This window comes from Bos grunniens, chromosome 1 (assembly GCF_055505025.1).
Source record: "Bos grunniens cultivar Pamir isolate PY7600 chromosome 1, Bosgru_T2T1.0, whole genome shotgun sequence".
In the NCBI taxonomy this organism is placed as follows: domain Eukaryota; kingdom Metazoa; phylum Chordata; class Mammalia; order Artiodactyla; family Bovidae; genus Bos; species Bos grunniens.
This window is the reverse complement of record NC_141165.1, coordinates 88,285,972-88,309,634: the sequence shown is the minus strand read 5'-3', so window position 1 is coordinate 88,309,634 and position 23,663 is coordinate 88,285,972. Positions and strand designations below refer to the sequence as shown.

Genomic DNA, 23,663 nt, shown 5'->3' with positions numbered 1-23,663 from the left:
CAGCCTCTGTGCTTCACCCATAACAGTGTGATATATCAGAACATCCAAGAGCAGAGTGGCATTGGCCACTTCCACCACTCCCTACTCTCCACCCCAGCTCTCCATCACACATGACTGGGATTCCTTCCTCCCCTAAACACACCCCCTCAGCATGTTATTCTTGCTACAGCTTCTAGCATCTCTCATGAGGCTTTACTGGAAAATCTACTTCTTGTTGACTTTAACCCTCTTTATTATCTCAGTGCCCTGCTGACTCATACTATCACCATCACAAATAATTTAAACATTCAACTTATTATGTTCATGCATTCGTTGTAACTACTTATTGAACCTAAATATATTGAAACTTAAAACAGATAAATAAAATCACATTTATTGGAGTGTTTGCATGGGGGAAATTGTGATTTGGAGTAGTGACTGTAATGTCTTCATATGGGCATTCCTAGGTCCTTAAACTTGGGCCTTCTGCGATATTTAGACTGGACTGCATCGTCTCTTCGATGGGGAACCTTACTGTTGACATGTGACCCAGAGGAGCATGGAAACGGCCCCAAGAGCCAGAGCTTTAGCTTTGCTTCTCACGAGTCTGGCAAGCTTGGTGCCTGCACAGGGTGGGGCATGCATGGGGCATGAAGATACTCAGGCTGTGAGATGTGGGGTAAGGCTGCTGCTTAATCTTTTCTCAGAGTCCTATCTGCTAAAAAAAAAGTCTATGGTTTTGATTTATAAAATATGGAAGCTTATGAGATAAATAGAAAACTGGTTCTTTTGAAGTTTAAAATATTTTTCCTGATGCTAGAGTAGGTAAGGGGACTTCCTAGCAACCCAGTGGTTAAGACTGCACACTCCATTGCATGGAGAACTGGTTTGATCTCTGGTTGAGAACCTAAGATCTTGCATGCTGCTCAGCATGGCCAAAAAAATTTTTTTAATAGTAAGGTAAATTATGTTTTCAAATAACATTCTACATAAAAATTAATTCCAGATGGATTTCAGGGGAATTTAATAGACACTCTAAAGGAAGTTAAGCAATAGGCTGAGAGAAAATACTTGCAATCTACATATGAGACAAAAGATTCAATAAGAAAAAAGGCAACGACCCAATAGGAAAATGGGCCAAAGTAAAAAGGAGAACTAAAAAAAGTAAACTTAAAAAAAAAAAAAAGTAAAGTTTTGGAAAAGATAGTAACAGTAGAAATAAGAGAAATACAAATAAAAATAAGAAATTTTAACCCTTCAGGTGAACAAAATTAATGGTAAGAATGGGGGAAATAGACAGTCATACACTGGTTGGAATATAAATTGATATAGTCTTTCTGGGGAGAAGGAAATGGCAACCCTCTCCAATATTCTTGCCTAGAGAATCCCGTGGACAGAGGAGCCTGGTGGGCTGCTGTCCATAGGGTTGCACAGAGTTGGACACAACTGAAGCGACTTACCAGCAGCGGCAGCAGTCTTTCTAGAGAGCCATTTCACAGCATCTTTAAACACTTAATATGTATATGTCTTTATTAACCTACTTATAGGAGTATGCCAGCAAATTTGGAAAACTCAGCAGTGGCCACAGGATTGGAAAAGGTCAGTTTTCATTCCAATCCCAAAGAAAGGCAATGCCAAAGAATGCTCAAACTACTGCACAATTGCACTCATCTCACACGCTAGTAAAGTAATGCTCAAAATTCTCCAAGCCAGGCTTCAGCAATACCTGAACCATGAACTTCCAGATGCTCAAGCTGGTTTTAGAAAAGGCAGAGGAACCAGAAATCAAATTGCCAACATCAGCTGGATCATTGAAAAAGCAGAAGAATTCCAGAAAAACATCTATTTCCGCTTTATTGACTATGCCAAAGCCTTTGACTGTGTGGATCCCAATAAACTGTGGAAAATTCTGAAGGAGATGGGAATACCTGACCACCTGACCTGCCTCTTGAGAAACCTATATGCAGGTCAGGAAGCAACGGTTAGAACTGGACTTGGAACAACAGACTGGTTCCAAATAGGAAAAGGAGTACATCAAGGCTGTATGTTGTCACCCTGCTTTTTTAACTTATATGCGGAGTACATCATGAGAAATGCTGGGCTGGAAGAAGCACAAGCTGGAATCAAGATTGCCTGGAGAAATTTCAATAACCTCAGATATGCAGATGACACCACCCTTATGGCAGAAAGTGAGGAAGAACTAAAGAGCCTCTTGATGAAGGTGAAAGAGGAGAGTGAAAACGTTGGCTTAAAGCTCAACATTCAGAAAACTAAAATCATGGCATCTGATCCCATCACTTCATGGGAAATAGATGGGGAAACAGTGGAAACATTATCAGACTTTATATTTTTGGGCTCCAAAATCACTGCAGATGGTGATTGCAGCCATGAAATTAAAAGATGCTTACTCCTTGGAAGGAAAGTTATGACCAGCCTAGACAGCACATTAAAAAGCAGAGACATTACTTTGCCCACAAAGGTCTGTCTATTCAAGGCTATGGTTTTTCCAGTGGTCATGTATGGATGTGAGAGTTGGACTGTGAAGAAAGCTGAGTGCCGAAGAATTGATGCTTTTGAACTGTGGTGTTGGAAAAGACTCTTAGAGTCCCTTGGACTGCAAGGAGATCCAACCAGTCCATTCGGAAGGAGATCAGTTCTGGGTGTTCATTGAAAGGACTGATGTTGAAGCTGAAACTCCAATACTTTGGCCACCTCATGCGAAGAGTTGACACATTAGAAAAGACCCTGATGCTGGGAGGGATTGGGGGCAGGAGGAGAAGGGGACGACAGAGGATGAGATGGCTGGATGGCATCACCGACTCGATGGACAGGGAGGCCTGGTGTGCTGCGATTCATGGGGTCACAAAGAGTCGGACACAACTGAGCGACTGAACTGAACTGACTGACAGGAGTATACCATAAAGTTCTCCATTTGTCCCAGAATGCTCAGTGGCAGTTTTTGTTAATAACCAACAATAAGATGGACAGCAGCATGGTTTTCAACAGGGGACTGGTTGTGGTACAGTTTACTGTTGAATACTGTTTAGCAACCACTAAAACAAAAAAGAAAACACAAACATGGAAAGATCTCCCACAATTTAAAAAATGTATAGAAACAGTCATCTGTATAATATTAACTACTTTGTGCTTTTGTCTGTATACATGGTTATTAGTCTGAGAGATTATACACACTATACACACTATGGTTGCTAAAAACGTAGAAGAGTAGACTTGGGGGAAGGGGGGGTAGGAACGGAATTAGGAATGGAGGCTATTTTACCCTATAATCTTCTATGGTACCATTTGAAATTTCATGTACATGTGTCTATGTTTGTACTCTTAAAAGTGGGGCTTCCCAGGTGGCTTAGTGGTAAAGAATTTGCCTGCAGTGCAGGAGATGCAGGTTTGACCCTGGGTCAGGAAGATCTCCTGCAGAAGGGAAATGACAACCCTCTACAGTGTACTTGCCTGGGAAATCCCATGGATGAGGATCACCCACCAACCCTGTTCCAGCTACATGAACTTCCTGCAGGTATCTTGAGCATTCCAAACTCCTTTCTGCCTTAGAATTCCTGCGCAGGCTGCACCCTTGACAGAAGGTCTTCTCCTCATCTTTACATGACTGGTTTCATCTTATCATTCAGGTCTCTGCTTACTTCTCAGACTGTCACCAGCTATTCACTCTGAAAAAGTTATGCAGGCCCTCTCCAACCCATTAGCCAGTTTAGTTCTCTAAATGCTGCTCAAGAGTATTGGAAATTTTTCTAATTAATTTCTTAGTTTATTTTCTGACCCCACCGCCATCCCCAACTAGAATCAACTTCCTGATGTCAGCGGCTTTGTGTTGCCCAGAATCAAGAACTGTGCTTGGCATATAGATAGCACTCAGTAGACATTTGTTGAATGAAAGAATAATAAAACCTTATCTTCAAATAAAAATTGAGCCTACAGGACCCAGGGTTCTTAAGGAATAAAAGAGCCCTCGTAGTAGGGCAGCATCTAGGTAGTTTTCTAGCAAAGAGACATTCTTAGGGAAATAGTCCAATTGTAATTTTTCCTGCAGAGGCTGTCTCCAGGATATCGGGGGCACTGGATGATACCCCGCCCCAGTCATTAATGATCAAGAAGCTGGGGGTTCCAGCTGTAGTAATGAGGAGATGGCTTTGTCACCACTGGGTGGGCATGGCAGAGTAGCAGCCTTTGGGCCTTTGGTCCCAGGTATGTGGTTGTTTGGCAGTAGAGTGTTTGGATTCTTTCTTAAAACATGAATATGAATGTCCCTAGCAGATTTGCACTCTCCATGTTGCCACTCCATGCCTCTCTTGATTGTCCGATATCTGAATTCTTCTCATGTTTATCTTTCCTATTAATCCCCAAGGACATCTGAGCTTTGGCCCCTGCCCTCTATGAGTAAGCGCTCTGTTCTCTAGCAGCCCAGTGGGCACTTTGGATGGTTTTGCTGATAGAAGGGAAGTTGAAATACTACTGGTAAGTCTCAAGAACCAGCTTGTGGCTAGAGGACAAGGTGTCAGCTTGTCTAATCTGCCCGAAAGGCAGGGAATGCCTGTTAAAGTTCCTTGACCCAGTTATGCAAATAATCTATGTGGTATAATTAGGAAGTGACCCTTCCAGGGTTCCCATTGTATGTTCCCAACATAGCCCCTACCTAGCTTTACTTGCACCCCTGGGGCCAGCTAAGGTTCTCAGTGATCATTCTCTCATCACTCACTTGCCGTTTCTCCCACCGGTTAACACTCTTTAAGTCTGACTTGTGAAGACAGAAATGGCTTGCTGTCTACCAGTATCTTAGAACTGTATTTCTATTCTTTAGTTTCTGGCTTTCTCAGCTGGTCAGCTCACACACTCAAGACTAGAGCAACCAGTGCTCTTTGTCATGATATTTCTGTACTTATTAGTAAACTATTGTAAATAATCAACAGAGATAGTCAGAATTTTTTTGCCTCTTCACAAAACCCCCAATGTCATTTTCAGGGCCAACTTCAAGATCTATAGAAGGCACTCCTGGAGAAGGAAATGGCAACCCACTCCAGTATTCTTGCCTGGAGAATCCTGTGGACAGAGAAGCCTGGTGAGCTGCTGTCCATGGGGTCGCACAGAGTCGGACACGACTGAAGCGACTTAGCAGCAGCAGCCGCAAAAGGAACTCCTGGGCCCGTTTAGGAATGTGAGTTTCATGTGGAAACTTCAGCTTGACTGGTTTTATATACCCACAAGGCTAAAATCAATTTTAAATAGCATGTCAAAGCACAACTTAACAAAATTTTAACAAAATCTAGTTCTGGCAGAAAATCACTATTTTCATTATATATTGTTCAATCTGTTTTCAGTGGAACAGAAAATTATTCTCTCATATTTGTCATCATATGTAACATGGGGCTCTTGTCATCATACATACATGGGGTTCTTGAGGATGAGATGTTAGATAGCATCACTGACTCAATGAACAGGAGTTTGAGCAAACTCTGGGAGATAATAGAGGACAGAGGAGCCTGGCATGCAACAGTCTATCGGGTTGTAAAGAGTCAGACATGATTCAGCAACTGAACAACAACAACATTTGTGATCAGGAAATTGTTTCATGAGTGAAATTGAGTATTTTACCTAGGAATTATGTTCAAATATCATTTATAGTTGGTTTATACCAGACTTTGAAAACACCAGGACTAAGCGTATCTGCAGTTTAACCTGATGGATTAGAAAATCGTGCCAGGAACAGATCTCACCATAACTAAGAGATCAGAGTTAACATCACTAGAATTGGATCTAATAGATATTGTGTACCTCCTGATAAGGATGCATCACGTTCAGGACTGTTCTGCAAAAATGCTCACTCTAACATTAAGGAAACATCCGGCAAACCCCATTTGAGGGAATATTCTACAAAATAACTACCCTATACTCATAAAAAATGTCCAAGTCATGAAAGATAAGACCTTTTTCCATAAAGCATGTTATAGGAATGATTGGCAACATTTAAGCAAAATAGAGTATCGATATTCCCTGGTGGCTCAGACAGTAAAGAATCTGCCTGCAGTACAGGAGACCTGGGTTCGATCCCTGGATGGGGAAGGTCCCCTGAAGGAGAGCATGGCAACCCACACCAGTATTCTTGCCTAGAGAATTCCATGGACAGAGTAGCCTGGTGGGGTACAGTCCATGGGTAGTACAGTCCAAAGAGTCAGACACAACTGAGCAACTAACAACACTGAAGCATTTAGGGATATAGGGGAATCTTCTCTGTAACTTATTCTCAACAGTTTGGAAACAGGAAGAAAAGAAAAAGGAAGTGGTAGAGTGTTATTAGTTGGGAAATCTGGGTGAAGGAGATATAAGAATACTTCGTACAAGATCTTGGCACTTTTCTCTAAATCTGAAATTATGTTTAAGTAATTTTTTTAAGAAATGACACCAGTTGGATCATACTCGTGAACTCAACCCCAGGTTGATATTCGTGAACTTATCAACCTGAGGATGCATTCCCTTAGTGTACCCTTAGCGTACATCTGTGCTTTGGGCCCAGAGAGGCCAGGGAGGACCATGAGGGCACTGCTGAATGAAGAGCAGAGGGGAGAATGTAGACAGAGAGGCTGGGCTTGGTTGGGAGGCCCAGACTGAACAGTCTTATTTGCCTGCTGCTTTTTTCCAAGCCAGGTAGCAAGGCCCTAGAGGAAAACTCACTTGGGACAGGTCCTTAGGAAAGACAGGGCCAGGCTAAGACTGCAGGGTCTCAAGTTGTATTAATTCCTGGAAACCCTAAATCTTAACAGTTTCTTTCCTACACTCCCCCCACCCACCCACACACACACACAAATGTAGTTTCCAAAAAAAGGACCCTGCAAACCCAACCATTGACCACCTGTTACTTCCTCCAGATATGTAGTTCCCTCCTCTTTCGTCTTGCCTCACCTCAGGTTCCCTAGGAGAGTTTCCACTGTGACATTTTCAGTTAAGTAGCACATAATTAAAGTCTTAATGTTCCAGCAGCACCCTGCTTAGCTCTTTCCATCCCCCTCTGTAATTAAGCCTGGCATGGTTACCTTTGGTTAAGGTTACTACTGAAGGGCACATTATAAGTTGAATTCAGGTCAGGCTTCCCATTGGCTCCTGCGTAGACTCTGATGTGATAGCACATAGCCAAAAATAACTGGTCTGGACTGTAACTTATCTCTTTCTTTGGTGTTCATAGGAGGTTTTGAGTTTGACTGTCAACCCTGTTTTCAGGATACCATCCTCAGGAATCCAATTCACCTTTTGTATTCCAGTCTGAGATGGAATAATAGCCAAGATGGATGCTAACAACCCTGCTTTCTATAACATATTAATAGAATTTTGGTAAATATTCCCTTTGAAGAGTAATCTACATGAGCATGTTAATTAGCATATTAAAGTTTCCTAGAAGTCCTACAGAAAGGAAACAGGTAGTTTCTTTAACCCATCTTAATTGATTGGGTGACACTTTGAACATCATAAAGAACAGGAAGCACTAGCCTACATGGATAGTTAAATTGCTAAGGTTAAGAGATGAGCACCTCAACAAAATTTCTTAGAGGTCTTAGAGGTCTAAACAACCTTTTCTTAGAGGTCTCTGGGTCTGAAAATAATCAGACTCCAATGAATTTTTTTGCTTTGTCCTTAGCTATTCATCACCAGCTATTTAATGAGCACCTCTGTAACCAAAGGGCTTCTGCTGGGGATATAAAGACAGAGGACATCTCTGTGCTCAAGGACATTCCTTAGAGTTAGGGAGGTAAAGGACATAAACAAGCATTTATCAGTGCCAAATGAATCGCATGAGAGATACTCCCAGAAAAATAGGAGGATTATGCTGGGCTTAGTCACCTAAGAACTCCTAGGTAGGCTTTAGACAAGCCGAGAGGCTGCAGAAATGGTTTGAGCAAAGAGAAATGCAGTGAACTGAATAATTAGCTGAAAGCAGATGGCTCATATAGGATAGTTGTTTCTAAACCTTAACATACATCAAAATTACTTGCAGGGCTTGTTTAGAACACAAGAGCGCTGAGGTACCCTCTTAATTTCTCATCTGGTACCTCAGGAGCGGGACCCAATATTTTGCATTTCTAACAAGTACCCAGATGATGGTTATCTTGCTGCTCTGGGGACCACAGTTTGAGAACCTTAGATTATCAAAGAGTGGAAGCTCAGAGAGCTGGAAATGTGAGCTCGGGCCTGACCATGGAGTACCTTAAATGGCAGGCTAAGTTAGACTTTGTTAGTCAAGTTTTAAATGGGGACTTGACCAAAGTGATAGAATTGTTCTCGTAGTAGAGAGACATCGAATAGATAAGACAAAAAGAGTAGCTTCAGAGAGACCAGTTTGGAGGTTGTTGTTAACCCATAGTTAAAACAAGAGGCTTTAAAATCTCTGAATTAGGGCTGTGACAGCAGGAATGGGAAGAGACATATCCTTGCAGAAACCTTTGTGAATGAAGAATCTGCTTGCAGGACAGAAAAACTGAAAGATAGTCTTGGTCATTCTCTGAGAGTCTTCAGTTAAATACAGTAACTTACATAATGTCATTTTGAGGCTTTGTGTGTATTACTGGAGCTGAACTTGTTTATGTTCACACGTTCTGAAAAGTGGGAAATGTTACCATGTTAGGTAATAGGGTAAGGCTATTTTAGAGAGCTTACATTTAACCTGTGTGTGTGCTGTGTGCTTAGTCACTCAGTTGTGTCCGATCTTTGCGACCCCATGGACTGTAGCCTGCCAGGCTTCTCTATCCATGGAGATTCTCCAGGCAAGAATACTGGAGTGCGTTGCCATGCCCTCCTCCAGGGGATCTTCCCAACCCAAGGATCGAACCGAGGTCTCCGCATTGCAGACAGATTCTTTAACATCTGAGCCACCAGGGAAGCCCACCTGTGAGCTTATTTGAAGGCTTAGGAGAAAGCAGTGGTGTGGATACATCCTGGACTCAGGAGTGGCCCTTCTTTGCCAGGAGAATTTTGCTTCCTTGCCAGGCATGGCACTTGGAAGCGTGGCCAATGAGGACAAGAAGCCAGAAGAAGACACCTTCCCCAGCCTTGGGACCTGACAGGTGCTTGTGTCATAACTAGAAGACTTCCTTGTGCTCATGATATGTTTATAGAAGAAAACAGATCCCAGGTGACCTCGGTTCCTACTGATGCTGATTCTTGTTGCCCTATTACAACTAGAAACCATTACTTAAACAAAAATTCTGTATTTAGGTTTTAGTCTAATATGTAGTTTAACACTAATAGGTTTCATACTAGTAATTCTGTATTTAGGTTTTATCCTTTATTCAGTCTCAGTTTAGGGAAGTTTTACCACAGTCTTTTGGTGGTGATGTTTTGAACTGTTCAGAAGCCTTTTCGGAGAGTTTCCTATTCCACAGTTTAGAAAAAAAAAAAAATGTGCATTCCTCTCCAGAGGCTGTGGACAAGTCTCAGAGATAAAATACTATCGATGAAACTAATGTCTAGAATATTTGCTCTTGGAAGAGAAGTAGAGCTCTGTTCACTGACTTTTGCCTGATCTGATGTGTCAAGCTTCAGAATTCTTTGCCCTTAACTTCCAGAGCCAACTAGGGGGAATAGTTTATCATATGAGCCAGTGTGATAGCCTGTGACAGCCATGATGTAGCGTGTTTCAGTTTAGTTCAGTCACTCATTCATGTCCGATTCTCTGTGACTCCATGGACTGCAGTACGCCAGGCTTCCCTGTCCATCACCAGCTCCGGGAGCTTGCTCAAACTCTTGTCCAGTTGAGTCGGTGGTGCCATCCAACCGTCTCATCCTCTGTCGTCCACTTCTCCTGCCTTCATTCTTTCCCAGCATCAGGGTCTTTTCCAATGAGTCAGTTCTTTGCATCAGGTAGCCAAAGTATTGGAGCTGCAGCTTCAGCATCAGTCCTTCCAATGAATATTCAGGACTAATTTCCTTTAGGATTGACTGGTTTGATCTCCTTGCAGTCCAAGGGACTCTCAAGAGTCTTCTCCAACACCACGGTTCAAAAGCGTCAATTCTTTGGTGCTCAGCTTTCTTTATGATCCAACTCTCACATCCGTATATGACTACTGGAAAAACCATAGCTTTGACTAGATGGACCTTTGTTGGCAAAATAATGTCTCTGCTTTTTAATATGCTGTCTAGGTTTGTCATAGCTTTTCTTCCAAGGAGCAAGTGTCTTTTAATTTTGTGGCTGCAGTCACCATCTGCAGTGATTTTGGAGCCGAAGAAAATAAAGTCTCTCACTGTTTCCATTGTTTTCCTTATCTGTTTTCCGTGAAGTGATGGGACCAGATGCCATGATCTTAGTTTTTGAATGTTCAGTTGTTAGCCAGCTTTTTCACTCTCCTCTTTCACTTTCATCAAAAGGCTCTTTAGTGCCTCTTTACTTTCTGCCATAAGAGTGGTGTCATCTGCATTTCTGAGGTTATTGATATTTCTCCTGGCAATCTTGATTGTAGCTTGTGCTTCATCCAGCCTGGCATTTTGCATGATGTATTCTGCATAGAAGTTAAACAAGCAGGGTGACAATATACAGCCTTGATGTACTCCTTTCCCAATTTGGAACCAGTCCGTTGTTCCATATCCAATTCTAACTGTTGCTTCTTGACCTGCATACAGATTTCTCAGGAGGTAGTTAAGGTGGTCTGGTATTCCATTTCTTTAAGAATTTTCCACAGTTTGTTGTGATCCACACAGTCAAGGCTTTGGTGTAGGCAATAAAGCAGCAGCAGATGCTTGTCTGGGATGGGGGAGGGGATGGACTCAGTGCTCTTTGATGTCTCTCGTCCCTCTGCCTCTGGCTCAGAGAGAAGATTACACAGGTGAAACTGAGGCCAAGGAAACGTGACAATGAGCAGTTGGAAATTTTATTTTACTCTGCATCCAGTGGCCTCCTGCCAGAAGTCGAAGTAGAAATTGTGGGAACACGGCACTGAAGCAACCAGCAGTAGTCAATGGAGATCTGGACTGAATTAGAACAGAATTCCAAAGAATTCATCTATATTAGAGCCAGGGTGCTGACTTTTAACTCTTGTGGAGATTGCTTTTCTGTTGGAGAAGATCCCGATATGAAGAGCTAACGTCCCAGTGGGCTTTGAAGATGAAAAGGATTCCTGCCCTATATTGATGCCACTGGGATTTGGAATTGTCCCTGTGGTTCAGATCTCTGCACCTGCTCCAGGATAGGCCCAGCAGGGAAGAGAAGGGGACCAATAAGTAGAAAGTAAATAAGAGAGAGCTCAGAAACTTAACGCAATGTTGTTAGTCAAGCATGTGTGCTAAGTCACTTCTGACTCTGTGACCCCAGGGACTGTAGCCCACAAGACTTCTCTGTTCATGGGATTCTCCAGGCAAGAATACTGAAGTGGGCTGCCATTCCCTTCTTCAGAGGATCTTCCCAGCCCAAGGGTCGAACCCGAGTCTCTTATGTCTCCTGCACTGGAAGGCAGGTTCTTTACCACTAGTGCCACCTGGGAAGCTAGTACAGTCAACTATTCTCCAATATAAAATTTAAAAAAATTTGTAAAAACATAGAGCCCAAAGCCATGTGCTTTTGAGGCTCAGCGTGGACCTTCATTTGATATTTTTAATTCAATGAGAAAAATAAGACAGATATTATAAGTCATAGAGATCTGAACGTTAAAAATATATTTTAAAAAGCATAAAAATAGCCTGAGTAGAGTGGTGAAGAATGATAAGTTGGCAAGGGACTTACTGGAGAAGAAATTCCTGAACTAAGTGTGTAAAAGCTATGACTTAATAAGCAGGAAACAGGGTTTGCACTATGCATTTGGGACTTGAATCAGGCTAAGAGGTGAGGGAGGGAATATCCTGAGCCAGGCTGTTTGCCAGCTTTAGTCTAAGGTTGTGGTAGGAGCAATCGCAAGGGCAACAAGTTTCCTAGTTTTTGGACCAGGCTGATTCTCCCACATGTCCTGTTGCTGTCACCGTAGCAGCTTTCCTTTGCTACCAAGTGGCCCAGACACCAAGACAGGCAACCAAGTGGTTTTCAGGGAAGTCAACCATGCCAGGAACTGGGGGTGCCTTGCCTCAGGACCTCATTGGCAAGTGCAACCAGGAGACCATTTTTGCTAAACATTCTGCGAAAAGACCTGCCAGGGCCCTTCTGTTGTATCATGAAGGATACACTAATACTGTAGGTTTTGTGCTCTCCATGCTTATAAACAATTGAACTTGTGGGTTTATTACCCAGAGAATTGCCTTCTTGACCTTCCTTCCCATCATACAACCTTCTCTAGATGTGCAGTTTCCAGTGTGAAAAAAAAAGGGTGTGATACTTCTGATTTTTATATTAAGTAAATTATTTATAGAAAGCCAAAGAAAACAGAAATGTTTGGGCATAGATAATCTCTATAGGCAGATGTATTTGAATGCATTCACATTACATATAACTTAAGACATTGAGAGCAATAAGAATGAGTTTACAGTTATTCTTGTATCATTGGAGCTGAAGCAAAACACAATAACAGGTGTTTAAAGGACTTTTTTATAAATATCTAATGATTATAGAAATCTTTGTGATTTCTTCTGATTTCAGCTACTGGAGTCAAAACTTCCAAAACAGTATTATGATGAATACCAGCAAGAATTTTATAGACCTATTGTCCATCTAGAGGGTGGGTGATGAGGTATGACTAATAAAGAACAGCTAGACCCCAAATCTTTTAGCAATTACATAATACAGTGTGTGAATTACATATTGTGTCTATGTATTACGAATCACATCTGCCTTTGGGATGTGATTGAATACCGTCACTGAACTGCAGAAGACTGGATGAAATGAGCTTTCCTTCTTGAGTTGTGCCCGTGGAGTCAATGTATAAAATGGTGGGCCAGCTTAGTGAGTTATACATCTGGGCACTCGTAACCCCCAAAACCTTGGGTGCCATCTGTGCATGTGTGTACTCTGGGATCCCAGCCCAGCCCTTCTGAGGACACCATTCCTGGTCTGTGGGACTACTAAACACACAAAACTAATAGCACTGCCTTCTTTTTGTCTAGGAGTTGTGGTCCTTCACTTTCAACCCACTTTGAGATCAGTGAAAAGAAAGCTGAACCTGTATTTTGTGATTAGAAAACTGGCAGATGACAGATCTGTGGATGCAGCTGTATCCTAAATTTGCATTCTTTGGTGACTTGTACACAATGTGTTCTTTAGGAATAGTTTTGCAAAATTTACACTAGAGCAAAAAAAAAAGTAGAAGCTTTTCTTTTTTAGGTGTAACATTAAAAGTGAAATAAATATGAGGCAAAACATTTCAGGAAGAAAATTTAATTTATAAATGAACAAAATTTCTAGTATATTCAGTCACTACCCCTGTTGTATACAAATATCTTATATTTTGGTTAATAATGAAAGGTTACGCAACTAAAAGAATATACAACATAAACAGTGGACTTTCTAGGATGTGTTCAAGTATGTAAACTCTCATGGGCTTTATTTCAATTTTCATCTTTATGTCAAGCAGACAGCTCTCATCTCCTGTGGTGCTTAGAAACATGATTCTTGAATACCTAAAATTATGGAACCTTTCTCTCAAGGCTTAGACCAATAATGTTGATATGTTTATTCCAACCCCATGATGTTATCTGAGACCCTAATATTCACAGCAAGGGAACATTTCATGCAAAGATGGGCTCAATAAAGGACAGAAATGGTATGGACCTAACAGAAGCAGAAGATATTAAGAAGAGGTGGCAAGAATACACAGAAGAACTGTACAAAAAAGATCTTCACGACCCAGATAATCACAATGGTGTGATCACTCACCTAGAACCAGACATCCTGGAATGTGAAGTCAAGTGGGCCTTAGAAAGCATCACTACAAACAAAGCTAGTGGAGGTGATGGAATTCCAGTTGAGCTATTTCAAATCCTCAAAGATGATGCTGTGAAAGTGCTGCACTCAATATGCCAGCAAATTTGGAAAACTCAGCAGTGGCCACAGGATTGGAAAAGGTCAGTTTTCATTCCAATCCCAAAGAAAGGCAATGCCAAAGAATGTTCAAACTACCACACAATTGCACTCATCTCACACGCTAGTAAAGTAATGCTCAAAATTCTCCAAACCAGGCTTCAGCAATACCTGAACCATGTTCAAGCTAGTTTTAGAAAAGGCAGAGGAACCAGAGATCAAATGGCCAATATCCACCGGATCATCGAAAAAGCAAGAGAATTCCAGAAAAGCATCTATTTCTGCTTTATTGACTATGCCAAAGCCTTTGACTGTGTGGATCACAATAAACTGTGGAAAATTCTGAAAGAGATGGGAATACCAGACAACCTGACCTGCCTCTTGAGAAACCTGTATGCAGGTCAGGAAGCAACAGTTAGAACTGGCCATGAAACAACAGACTGGTTTCAAATAGGAAAAGGAGTACATCAAGGCTGTATATTGTCACCCTGCTTATTTAACTTATATGCAGAGTACATCATGAGAAACGCCAGGCTGGAAGAAGCACAAGCTGGAATCAAGATTGATATCAATCACCTCAGATATGCAGATGACACCACCCTTATGGCAAAAAGTGAAGAGGAACTAAAAAACCTCTTGATGAACGTGAAAGAGGAGAGTGAAAAAGTTGGCTTAAAGCTCAACATTCAGAAAACTAAGATCATGGCATCTGGTCCCATCACTTCATGGGAAATAGATGGGGAAACAGTGGAAACAGTGTCAGACTTTATTTTTCTGGGCTCCAAAATCACTGCAGATGGTGATTGCAGCCATGAAGATGCTTACTCCTTGGAAGGAAAGTTATGACCAACATAGATAGCATATTCAAAAGCAGAGACATTACTTTGCCAACAAAGGTCCGTCTGGTCAAGGCTATGGTTTTTCCAGTGGTCATATATGGATGTGAGAGTTGGACTGTGAAGAAGGCTGAGCACCGAAGAATTGATGCTTTTGAACTGTGGTGTTGGAGAAGACTCTTGAGAGTCCCTTGGACTGCAAGGAGATCCAACCAGTCCATTCTAAGGGAGATGAGTTCTGGGTGTTCTTTGGAAGCACTGATGCTGAGGCTGAAGCTCCAATACTTTGGCCACCTCACGCGAAGAGTTGACTCATTGGAAACGACTAATGCTGGGAGGGACTTAGGGCAAGAGGAGAAGGGGACGACAGAGGATAAGATGGCTGGATGGCATCACTGACTCGATGGACGTGAGTTTGGGTGAACTCTGGGAGTTGGTAATGGACAGGGAGGCCTGGCGTGCTGCGATTCATGGGGTTGCAGAGAGTTGGACACGACTGAGCGACTGAACTAAATATTCACAGCCATTCAGTTGCCTGGTCATCAAGCCCATCAGAAGCTCCTGTTCCTAGGGATACACTGTAGATAAAGAGGCATGTGTCATCTCCAGGGAGTAACCTGTACTGCTTAAACTTCTTAATCGTGGGGGGGCGGACAGCAATGACCTGGTAGCCCAAGGATGTGACTCCTTATACTCCAGTGAGATTTTAGGCATTGATTGTAAGTTATTCTATGTTGGAAGGGAGAATAGCACAGAATAGCAACTGGTAACCCTAAGTTTTTCTTTGTTTTCATGAAGCATAGCACTTTGAGGTTAAAAATGGCCTTACGTTATCTAGTCTAGCCTTTAGAAGAACATACAGATGTAGTGAAGGAAGATACAGAGTAGAATCACAGACATGGAACTAGGGGAGATAGTTATGGTTTTATTACTTTTTATGTAACTTAGATAGTACTTCCAGTGGAATTATAACATTTGTTATAAGCGCTTCACAAATATTTATTCCTTAATCCTAATAACAGCCCTATAGGGTTGATGCTAATGTTATCTTCATTCACTGATGAGAAAACTGAGATAGACAGAGATCAAGTAATTGGCCCAGTGGTAGGGCAAGACTTTGAATGCACTGTGTCTAATCTGACCATTTTATGGATGAAGAAACAGAGGTCTGAATGTCTGTCCAGTGCTGCCATCTCTCTGTTGCCATCCATTAGGTAGGCACCAGTAGATTATTCTTGAATCATATAATCAAGGCAGGGAAATTATGCCACTTATACTGAAAGAAGTTTTCTTTTTTAATCTGCTTGAACAAAATATCATTAAGAGATGAATGTTGGTGTCAAGAATTCTCTAGTCATCGGTGAAGCTTTGGAATGTGTTCTGTGACCATGCATCATGTCTACTTTCTTAGATACTAAGGAAGAAATTGGGCAGTTTAGAGAGGTGGCTAGGGAATTAAATTAGAACGTTATCTATATACAAAAATAAACTCAAAATGAATGAAAGACCTAAGCATAAGACCAAATACAGTACTGTAAAACTCCTAGAGGAAGATGTAGGTGCACACTACTCTTTGACATAAATCACAGCAATATTTTTTTGGCTCTCTACCCTAGAGTAACAGAAACAGAAGCAAAAATAAACAAATGGAACCTAATTAAACTTAAAAGCTTTGGCACAACAAAGGAAACCATAAACAGAAGAGACAACTATGAGTTGGGAGAAAATACTTATGAACAATGCTACCAACAAGGGATTAATCTCCAAAATATACAAACAGCTCATACAGCTTAATATTAAAAAAAACAGCAAACAACCCAATCAAAAAATGGCCAGAAGACCTAAATAGACACTTCTCCAAAGACATACAGATGGCCCACAGCCAGCCACATGAAGAGGTGTTCAATATTGCTAATTATTTGAGAAATGCAGATTAAAACTACAATGAGGTATCACTTCACACTGATCAGAATGGCGATCATCAAAGAGTCTAGAAATCACATGTGCTAGAGAAGATGTGGAGAAGAAGGAACCCTCTACACTGTTGTTGGAAATACGCATTGGTGCAGCTCCTATGGAGAACAATATGGAGATTCCTTAAAAACTAAAAATAGAATTATCATATGATCCAGTGATCTCATTCCTAGGCAGATATCCAAGGAAAACTCTCATTTGAAAAGATACCTGCTCCCCAATGTTTATAGCAGCACTATTTTTAATAGCTAAGACATGGGAGCAACCTAAATGTCCATCAACAGATGAATCAATAAGGAAGATGTAGTGTGTGTATGTATATATATATACACACACACACATATTATACATATAATGGAATATTACTAATCCATAAAAAAGAATGACATAATGCCATTGCAGCAACATGGATAGACCTTGAGATTATCATTTTAAGTGAAGTCCAAATACCATAGTGTATCACTTACATATGAAGTCTTAAATGATATAAATGAACTTATTTACAAAATGGAAACAGACTCCAGACATAGAAAACAAGTTTATGATTACCAAAGGGGAAAGAGGGGGGAGGATAAATTAGGACTTTGGGGTTAACATATACACACTACTCTATATGGGCTACATGGGCTTCCCTTGTGTCTCAGTTGGTAAAGAATCCGCCTGCAATGCAGGAGACCTGGGTTCGATCCCTGATTGGGAAGATTCCCCTGGAAAAGGGAAAGGCTACCCACTCTAGCATTCTGGTCTGGAGAATACCATGGAGTGTACAGTCCATGGGTCACAAAGAATTGGACATGACTGAGCGACTTTCACTCACTACTGTATATAAATTCGATAAACAAGGATTTACTGTATAGCACAGGTAACTATATTCAACATCTTATAACCTATAATAGTGAAGAATCTGAAAAAATATGTATATATGTACACACACATATGTATAACAATCACTTTGCTATACACCTAAAACCAACATAACTTTGTAAATCAATTATAGTTCAATTAAAAGAAAGATTTAAAACAAAATATGGCAAAAAAAAATTGTCTACCTACCTAGGTGGTAGGTACCTGAATGTTAATTTTTTTCTATATATTTTTCTCTGTCTTAAAAATATCTCATAGTAAAATCAACCTCAGAATATTTTTTTTCCTGATCTAGAAAGGATGGACATACCAAGGAACTTTATTACCTGCACATTACCTGTCTTCTCAGTGACTTAAAGCCAGATACCAACCTTATGAGGCAGTTTTTAATGCCTCAAGGCTAAAGATGAAGCCTTAGTTCAGAACCCTGGAGAGATGTAGAGGTGCCTGGATTCTGGTCCTAGCTTTATGACTAACTGATCTATGACCATGGATTTCCCAAATACAAGCTTTCCTTGCAATACAAGCTTTCCTTGCCTTATCTGTAAAATTAGTGAGACTGAGATTGTTTTCATCATTGAAATGTTGTAACATATAAATTATATATAAATGTATATGTATATTATATTAATGTTGCATAGACTAGCAACGTGATGGTCCTTTTTACAATAATTATAGAGGCTAAAAGAATACATGGTATAAACACAAATGTTGGACTAAGATTAAATATATGTGTAGTGGAGTCAGATCTAGGTATAAATTTTGCTTCTCTGCCACTTAGCAACACTGACCCTTGGTTTCTTGGAACACTCTATTTCCTAAAATGACAATCCTACTAAATAGTACCTATCTCAGCTTGGGGAGATTTGATGAAATAACAGTATTACTGTTGTAGTTGTTACAAATCAGTCAGTTAACTGTTGTGCCTGGAAAGGTACTAGAATAAATTTTCAAACAGCTCATTGCATCCATTTTTCAAAGACAGGATGAGCATCACGTGCCAATTATTCTTTGAAGTAGCAATAAACTAAGTATAAATTTGAGACTAAATGATGTCATATTCTTTTGCATTCAAAGTGATTTAGAGGCAGCCCTGCCTCAATACAGGACCCTAACTGTAAATGACAAATTAGAGGTTGCTTCCAATTCTTGAATTCTCTTTTATGTGGGCTGTGGTTGAATGGCCCTAATTGTTTTTCACAGAATAAACTTGAAACAAAAGTGAGAATACTCTTGATTTTTATTTGTACTTTGTAATCTGTCCACTTGCCACTAATCTGTGCAGAATGCACCAAAGCAGAACCAGATGACAGAGAGACAAGAAGAATGGTCAGTCAAAATTTGCATTCTTAAATCTCAAAGCCAGCCTATGGTTTGCCATGGAACAGAAAATGTATTCAGTCATCTGTCTGCGTAGTAGTACCAGGCACAGTTAATGTAGCTGGGCCTCTAGCTCTGCTGACATAACATATGCTGATATCTAAGTTTTGAAGGCTTGGATTTAATAGAACTTTGTGGTGTCACATGGGTATGGTGAATGGAAAGCCTCTGCAGCTTATCGACAGAAAGATAAGAGGCCGACTACCAGTGCTTCTGAGATGTTTATCACCCAGGCTTCTGAGAACAAGAGTTTGGTCCATACCAAACACTTGAGAAATAATGTCAACACAACCAATACCACAGCCAACACAGAATTCTCTTGAGATAAGATTACAACTTTGTCCTTAAAGAGACGTCAAGCAGGCCAGTCGATCCCCACATAGTCCCTGAGCTGAGCAGCCCTCTGAGTGTTCCTTCATACCAAGGGGCTTTAGGAGCTCAATTTTTAATGCTTCTACATGCAGATATTCTGCCGTTGTTTTCCAGAGTATGCACAGAACTCTGACCATAGCTAAGGAAGTTCCCACAGGGTCAACAGCCTGAGCTTGGTGCCTATGAGATCCACCAGTATAACAGCTGGAGGCAGCTCTCTATTGGGAAAAACATTGATTCACTTTAAGGCTTTATACTGAATGTATTGGGCAGGTCTAGGCTGTAGGGCCTCCAAGGCCAGGTTAGACCTCTAGTCTGGGTCTCAGATAAAGTCATTATAGGAAAAGATGATTTGGTCTTTGAGACAACTGGGTATGAAAAGTCACAGCAATACTCTGTTTAAATACCAGCATGTAAACTGGTACCAGGGTAAGAGGACCCATCAGGGGTGAGGTGAAACTGGTCAGGTGTTCTCCCAAGACCTTTCGCCATTGAGAAGCAGCAGCACAAAAGAGACTGCTCACCTTTGGTGTGTCATCCAGATACTAGCCCTATCACATCTTGCTTTGAAATGCCTCACATTCCTTCTTTTGTCCTCGCTGTGTCCTAGTGCGGCCTTCTGGATTCAGTCTTCTTCCCAGGGCTATGTTACATGTAGTTACCAAATTAATTAAAAGACAAAAGCCCTTTCTATCACCCCATTTCCCAGTAGAGTCTCATAATAAAGTTCATACTCCTCTAGTTTATTATTAAATGTTTTCACTGTTCTTTCTGTCCAGTTTTCCTTCTGTTAATCTGTATTTCATTTAAAGGATCTATTTAAGGGCTGTGTTAACTTATTTTTCCATTTTCCTGCCTCTGTGCTTTTGTTCCTGCCATCTCCCCCTTTTGGAATTCCTTCTCTTCTATTCAGACACATCTTTTCCATTAAAGCTTTTCAGACCAGTCTTGCTGCCTACACTGATCTGACCCTCCTCTGAACTCTGTTTCTTTATCGTCTAGAGTCCATGCCAGCCCTTTGGCAATTAATCATATACTGCTTTGTGCGTTTATCTTTATTTTGCGTGTCCTGTCTTGCTCTTTGGCTCTTGTCTTTCTCGTTCTCTCTGTCTCTCTGTCTCTCTCTGTGTATGTAACTAAATAAGGGGTTTGAAAATAAAATCTGTCTTATACAACTTTAGAATACTCATCGGTGCTTTATGACATTGGTATCAGTTGATGAATCTCACTTAGAGGCTTGATTTTTTTTTTTCCATGAAGGCAAAGGTCTGTCGGAAAAGGCAATGGTAACCCACTCCAGTACTCTTGCCTAGAAAATCCCATGGACGGAGGAGCCTGGAAGGCTGCAGTCCATGGGGTTGCTGAGGGTCAGACACGACTGAGCGACTTCACTTTCACTTTCATGCATTGGAGGAGGAAATGGCAACCCACTCCAGTATTCTTGCCTGGAGAATCCCAGGGACGGGGGAGCCTGGTGGGCTGCCGTCTATGGGGTCGCAGAGTCGGACACGACTGAAGCGACTTAGCAGCAGCAGCAGCAGTAGGGGTCTTTGTTTTCTACTACTACTGTATCCACAGCACCTGTGGCTTGAGTGTTAGCTATTACCATCTGATAATAAGGGGGTTCCCTTGACCAGGATCTGCAGCTGGCCTTGACATTCGGCCTTGTGCCCTGCTTCCTGAGGCCGAGCTCTCTTATTCCCAGGCTGGCAGCCTACCTGAAGTGTCCTGACACAGCTATGGCTATCTGTTCTTCCTCCTCAGATGCGTACTCTCATTCCTCAAGTGAAAACGGAGGCAAGTCCGAGTCGGTGGCCAACCTGCAGGCCCAACCGTCCCTGAACTCCATCCACAGCTCCCCTGGGCCCAAGCGTTCCACCAACACCCTGAAGAAGTGGCTGACGAGTCCCGTGCGCCGGCTTAACAGTGGGAAAGCAGATGGAAACATCAAGAAGCAGAAGAAAGTACGAGATGGTCGGAAGAGCTTTGACCTGGGATCTCCCAAGCCTGGGGATGAGACGACCCCTCAGGGAGACAGCGCTGATGAGGTAATTACACGAGGCCTCGGAGCCTTCCATCAGGAGGGGCTTCTGACATGCCTCATTCCTGGAGCCTCAAGAGGTGTCCTTCACCAAGGTTTGTGAACTAGCCGGATTCTAACTCCCCATAGTTGGTCTTGTTGGGCCTAGCTATTTTCCAGATCCCTAGTTTGAATGTAGTTCCCTGACTATGCAGTAGGACCTTGTTGTTTATCCATTCTAACTGTGATAGTTTGCATCTGCCAACCCCAAACTCCCCGTCTATCCCTCTTCCTCCTCCGCCCACCCTCTGGATGTGGCGGTCTAGGCCCACAGGGAGCCAGTGGTCACCAAGTCCCCAGTCTCTACTAAAGACTGCATAAAACCTGCTAGGACTTCTATTTACTGATTTTTACAATGTTTGGTTGGTTGCTTAGGGCCTTAGTTGCCGCAGGCAAGGTCTTTAGTTGTGACCCACAGACGCTTAGTTGTGGCATGTGGGATCTAGTTCCTTGAGCATGGACTGAATGCTGGCCCCCTGCGTTGGGAGCATGGAGTCTTAGCCGCTGGACTTCCAGGCAAGTTCCTGCTAGGCCTGTTTAGAATAAGAATAAAAGGATGGAGGTCATTTCACTTGGAAAACAAGAGGACTGTCTTTTGAGATTATGACTGTTTTCCAGTATGTTGAGCAGAGCCATATATGAAAGGGAGTATACAACTCCTGGTTGCTCCAGAGGGGAGTATTACACTTAACAGGTGAAGGTTTACAGTTGGCAAGGTCTCAGCCTTTAATAAAGCTCAACTAGAAATGGGCCTTCATGAAAACAAATGGACATCCATATTGGAAAGGTCTGGGAGACCACATGACCTCACATAACAGTCGGAGAGACCCATGTTGACCTGATGGTCAGACTGGCCAATGATCTCTTATATCCCTTCCAAAGCTGGGATTCTGTGGTCAAAACGTACAGGGTATTTGGTTACAGAATGAGATAACTCTTTTACCTGGCAAACTAACCTACTCTAGTCATTGACATGGCTAAGAAATTCTTCTTGATATGAAACCAGACTGTTTTTGTAGTTTTATGCTATCTGCTTTTTCTTCCTCTGAGAATGACAGTAGAGCCTGGTGACATTTAGACTGTGGTTTAATCATTGTTCATAAACTTAAAATGCTGGTTTCTCTCTGACCACTGTCTCAGCCTTTCTTTTCCTGGCTAACCAGTAAAGTAGATGTCTTTCATGTGTGTGTGTGTGTTTTCCCCATTTGGTCCTCACTGTCCTTTGAGATAAACAAGGGTGCCCATTCCACACAGGGAAAAATAGGAGTGTGTTGAGAGAGGAGGGTATCATATGTTGTTTTTTAAGAAATCCCAAGTCCTGAACCAACTGACATCTCTAACTGTAGGAAACAGTGACTAATGCTGCTCTTTTGTTCTAGAAGAGCAAGAAAGGTTGGGGTGAAGATGAGGCAGATGAAGAGTCACACACACCCCTCCCCCCGCCTATGAAGATCTTTGACAACGACCCCACGCAGGACGAAATGGTAGGATCTTTTTCACACTTGAAAGAGCCATGTGTGAAATGTGATTTTGTTTAGTGTGTGTGGTGAGGGTAGTAATGCTCTCTCTCCCTTGTTGTCTCTTATGCCTCATGACTCCCAGATGATGCAGATTCCGTCTGTATTGGGTTATGGGGACTAACTTCAATCTGGGCAGTGTAGGGGTGGGTTCTCAAAGGGAGAATTCTCAAAGTGAGAATCTGCCTAGTACCAGGTCCTGCTGATGAAGGATAATGTCTCTCTCTCCGGAAACAGCAGATCCCGAAAGAAACTACTTGTCTCAAAGAGGAAGCTGAGATGGCTCTAGGTAGTGATCGTTCTGTTGTACATAACCGTTCAACCAATGTTTTAGCTGATGGTTTTTCTCATCCTTAACTCTAAACTCCAAATCACAGTAACTTCCAGTCAAGCGTGGTGCAGACAGCGTGAGGGATGGAGATGCTGCTAAGGGGAGGTTTTGCCATAGATGGACAAACCCAATATGCCAGGTTGCCCCAGTTCTTTGGTTTGCAAAACCCCCTGGCTCAGTGGCATGCAGAGGCTCGCTGGCGTTGGGAATGTGTGTGTCCCTGTGTCTCTGAGCACAGCTGATCATCCCAGCTGTTCTGGAGCAGAGCTCAGGCTGGATTTGCTTCCCAGTACCTTGCTGGGGCTCAGGCAGGTCCCTCCTTTCGTAGTGTAATCTGTCACCACCCTTCCTTACCACTGAAGTCTTCTCACTTCATCGCGTT

At 42.0% G+C, this 23,663-nt stretch overlaps 1 protein-coding gene across 44 annotated transcripts in view; it reads left to right on the top strand.

The window, feature by feature from the left end:
* The window catches only part of KALRN (kalirin RhoGEF kinase), a 692,908-nt gene that overhangs the window by 589,817 nt on the left and 79,428 nt on the right, over window positions 1-23,663 (top strand). For 30 of the 44 annotated variants that reach the window (XR_015164343.1, XR_015164395.1, XR_015164361.1 and 27 more), the window contains 2 exons: window positions 21,118-21,401; window positions 22,813-22,917. Coding sequence is in view for 37 of the 44 variants with exons in the window: in XM_086402125.1 (XP_086258251.1) it covers window positions 21,118-21,401; window positions 22,813-22,917 (389 nt within the window). In the remaining 7 variants the exon portion in view is untranslated. The remainder of the gene's footprint in view (window positions 1-21,117; window positions 21,402-22,812; window positions 22,918-23,663) is intronic. The other 14 variants (XR_015164397.1, XR_015164387.1, XR_015164366.1 and 11 more) reach the window with 1 other exon arrangement.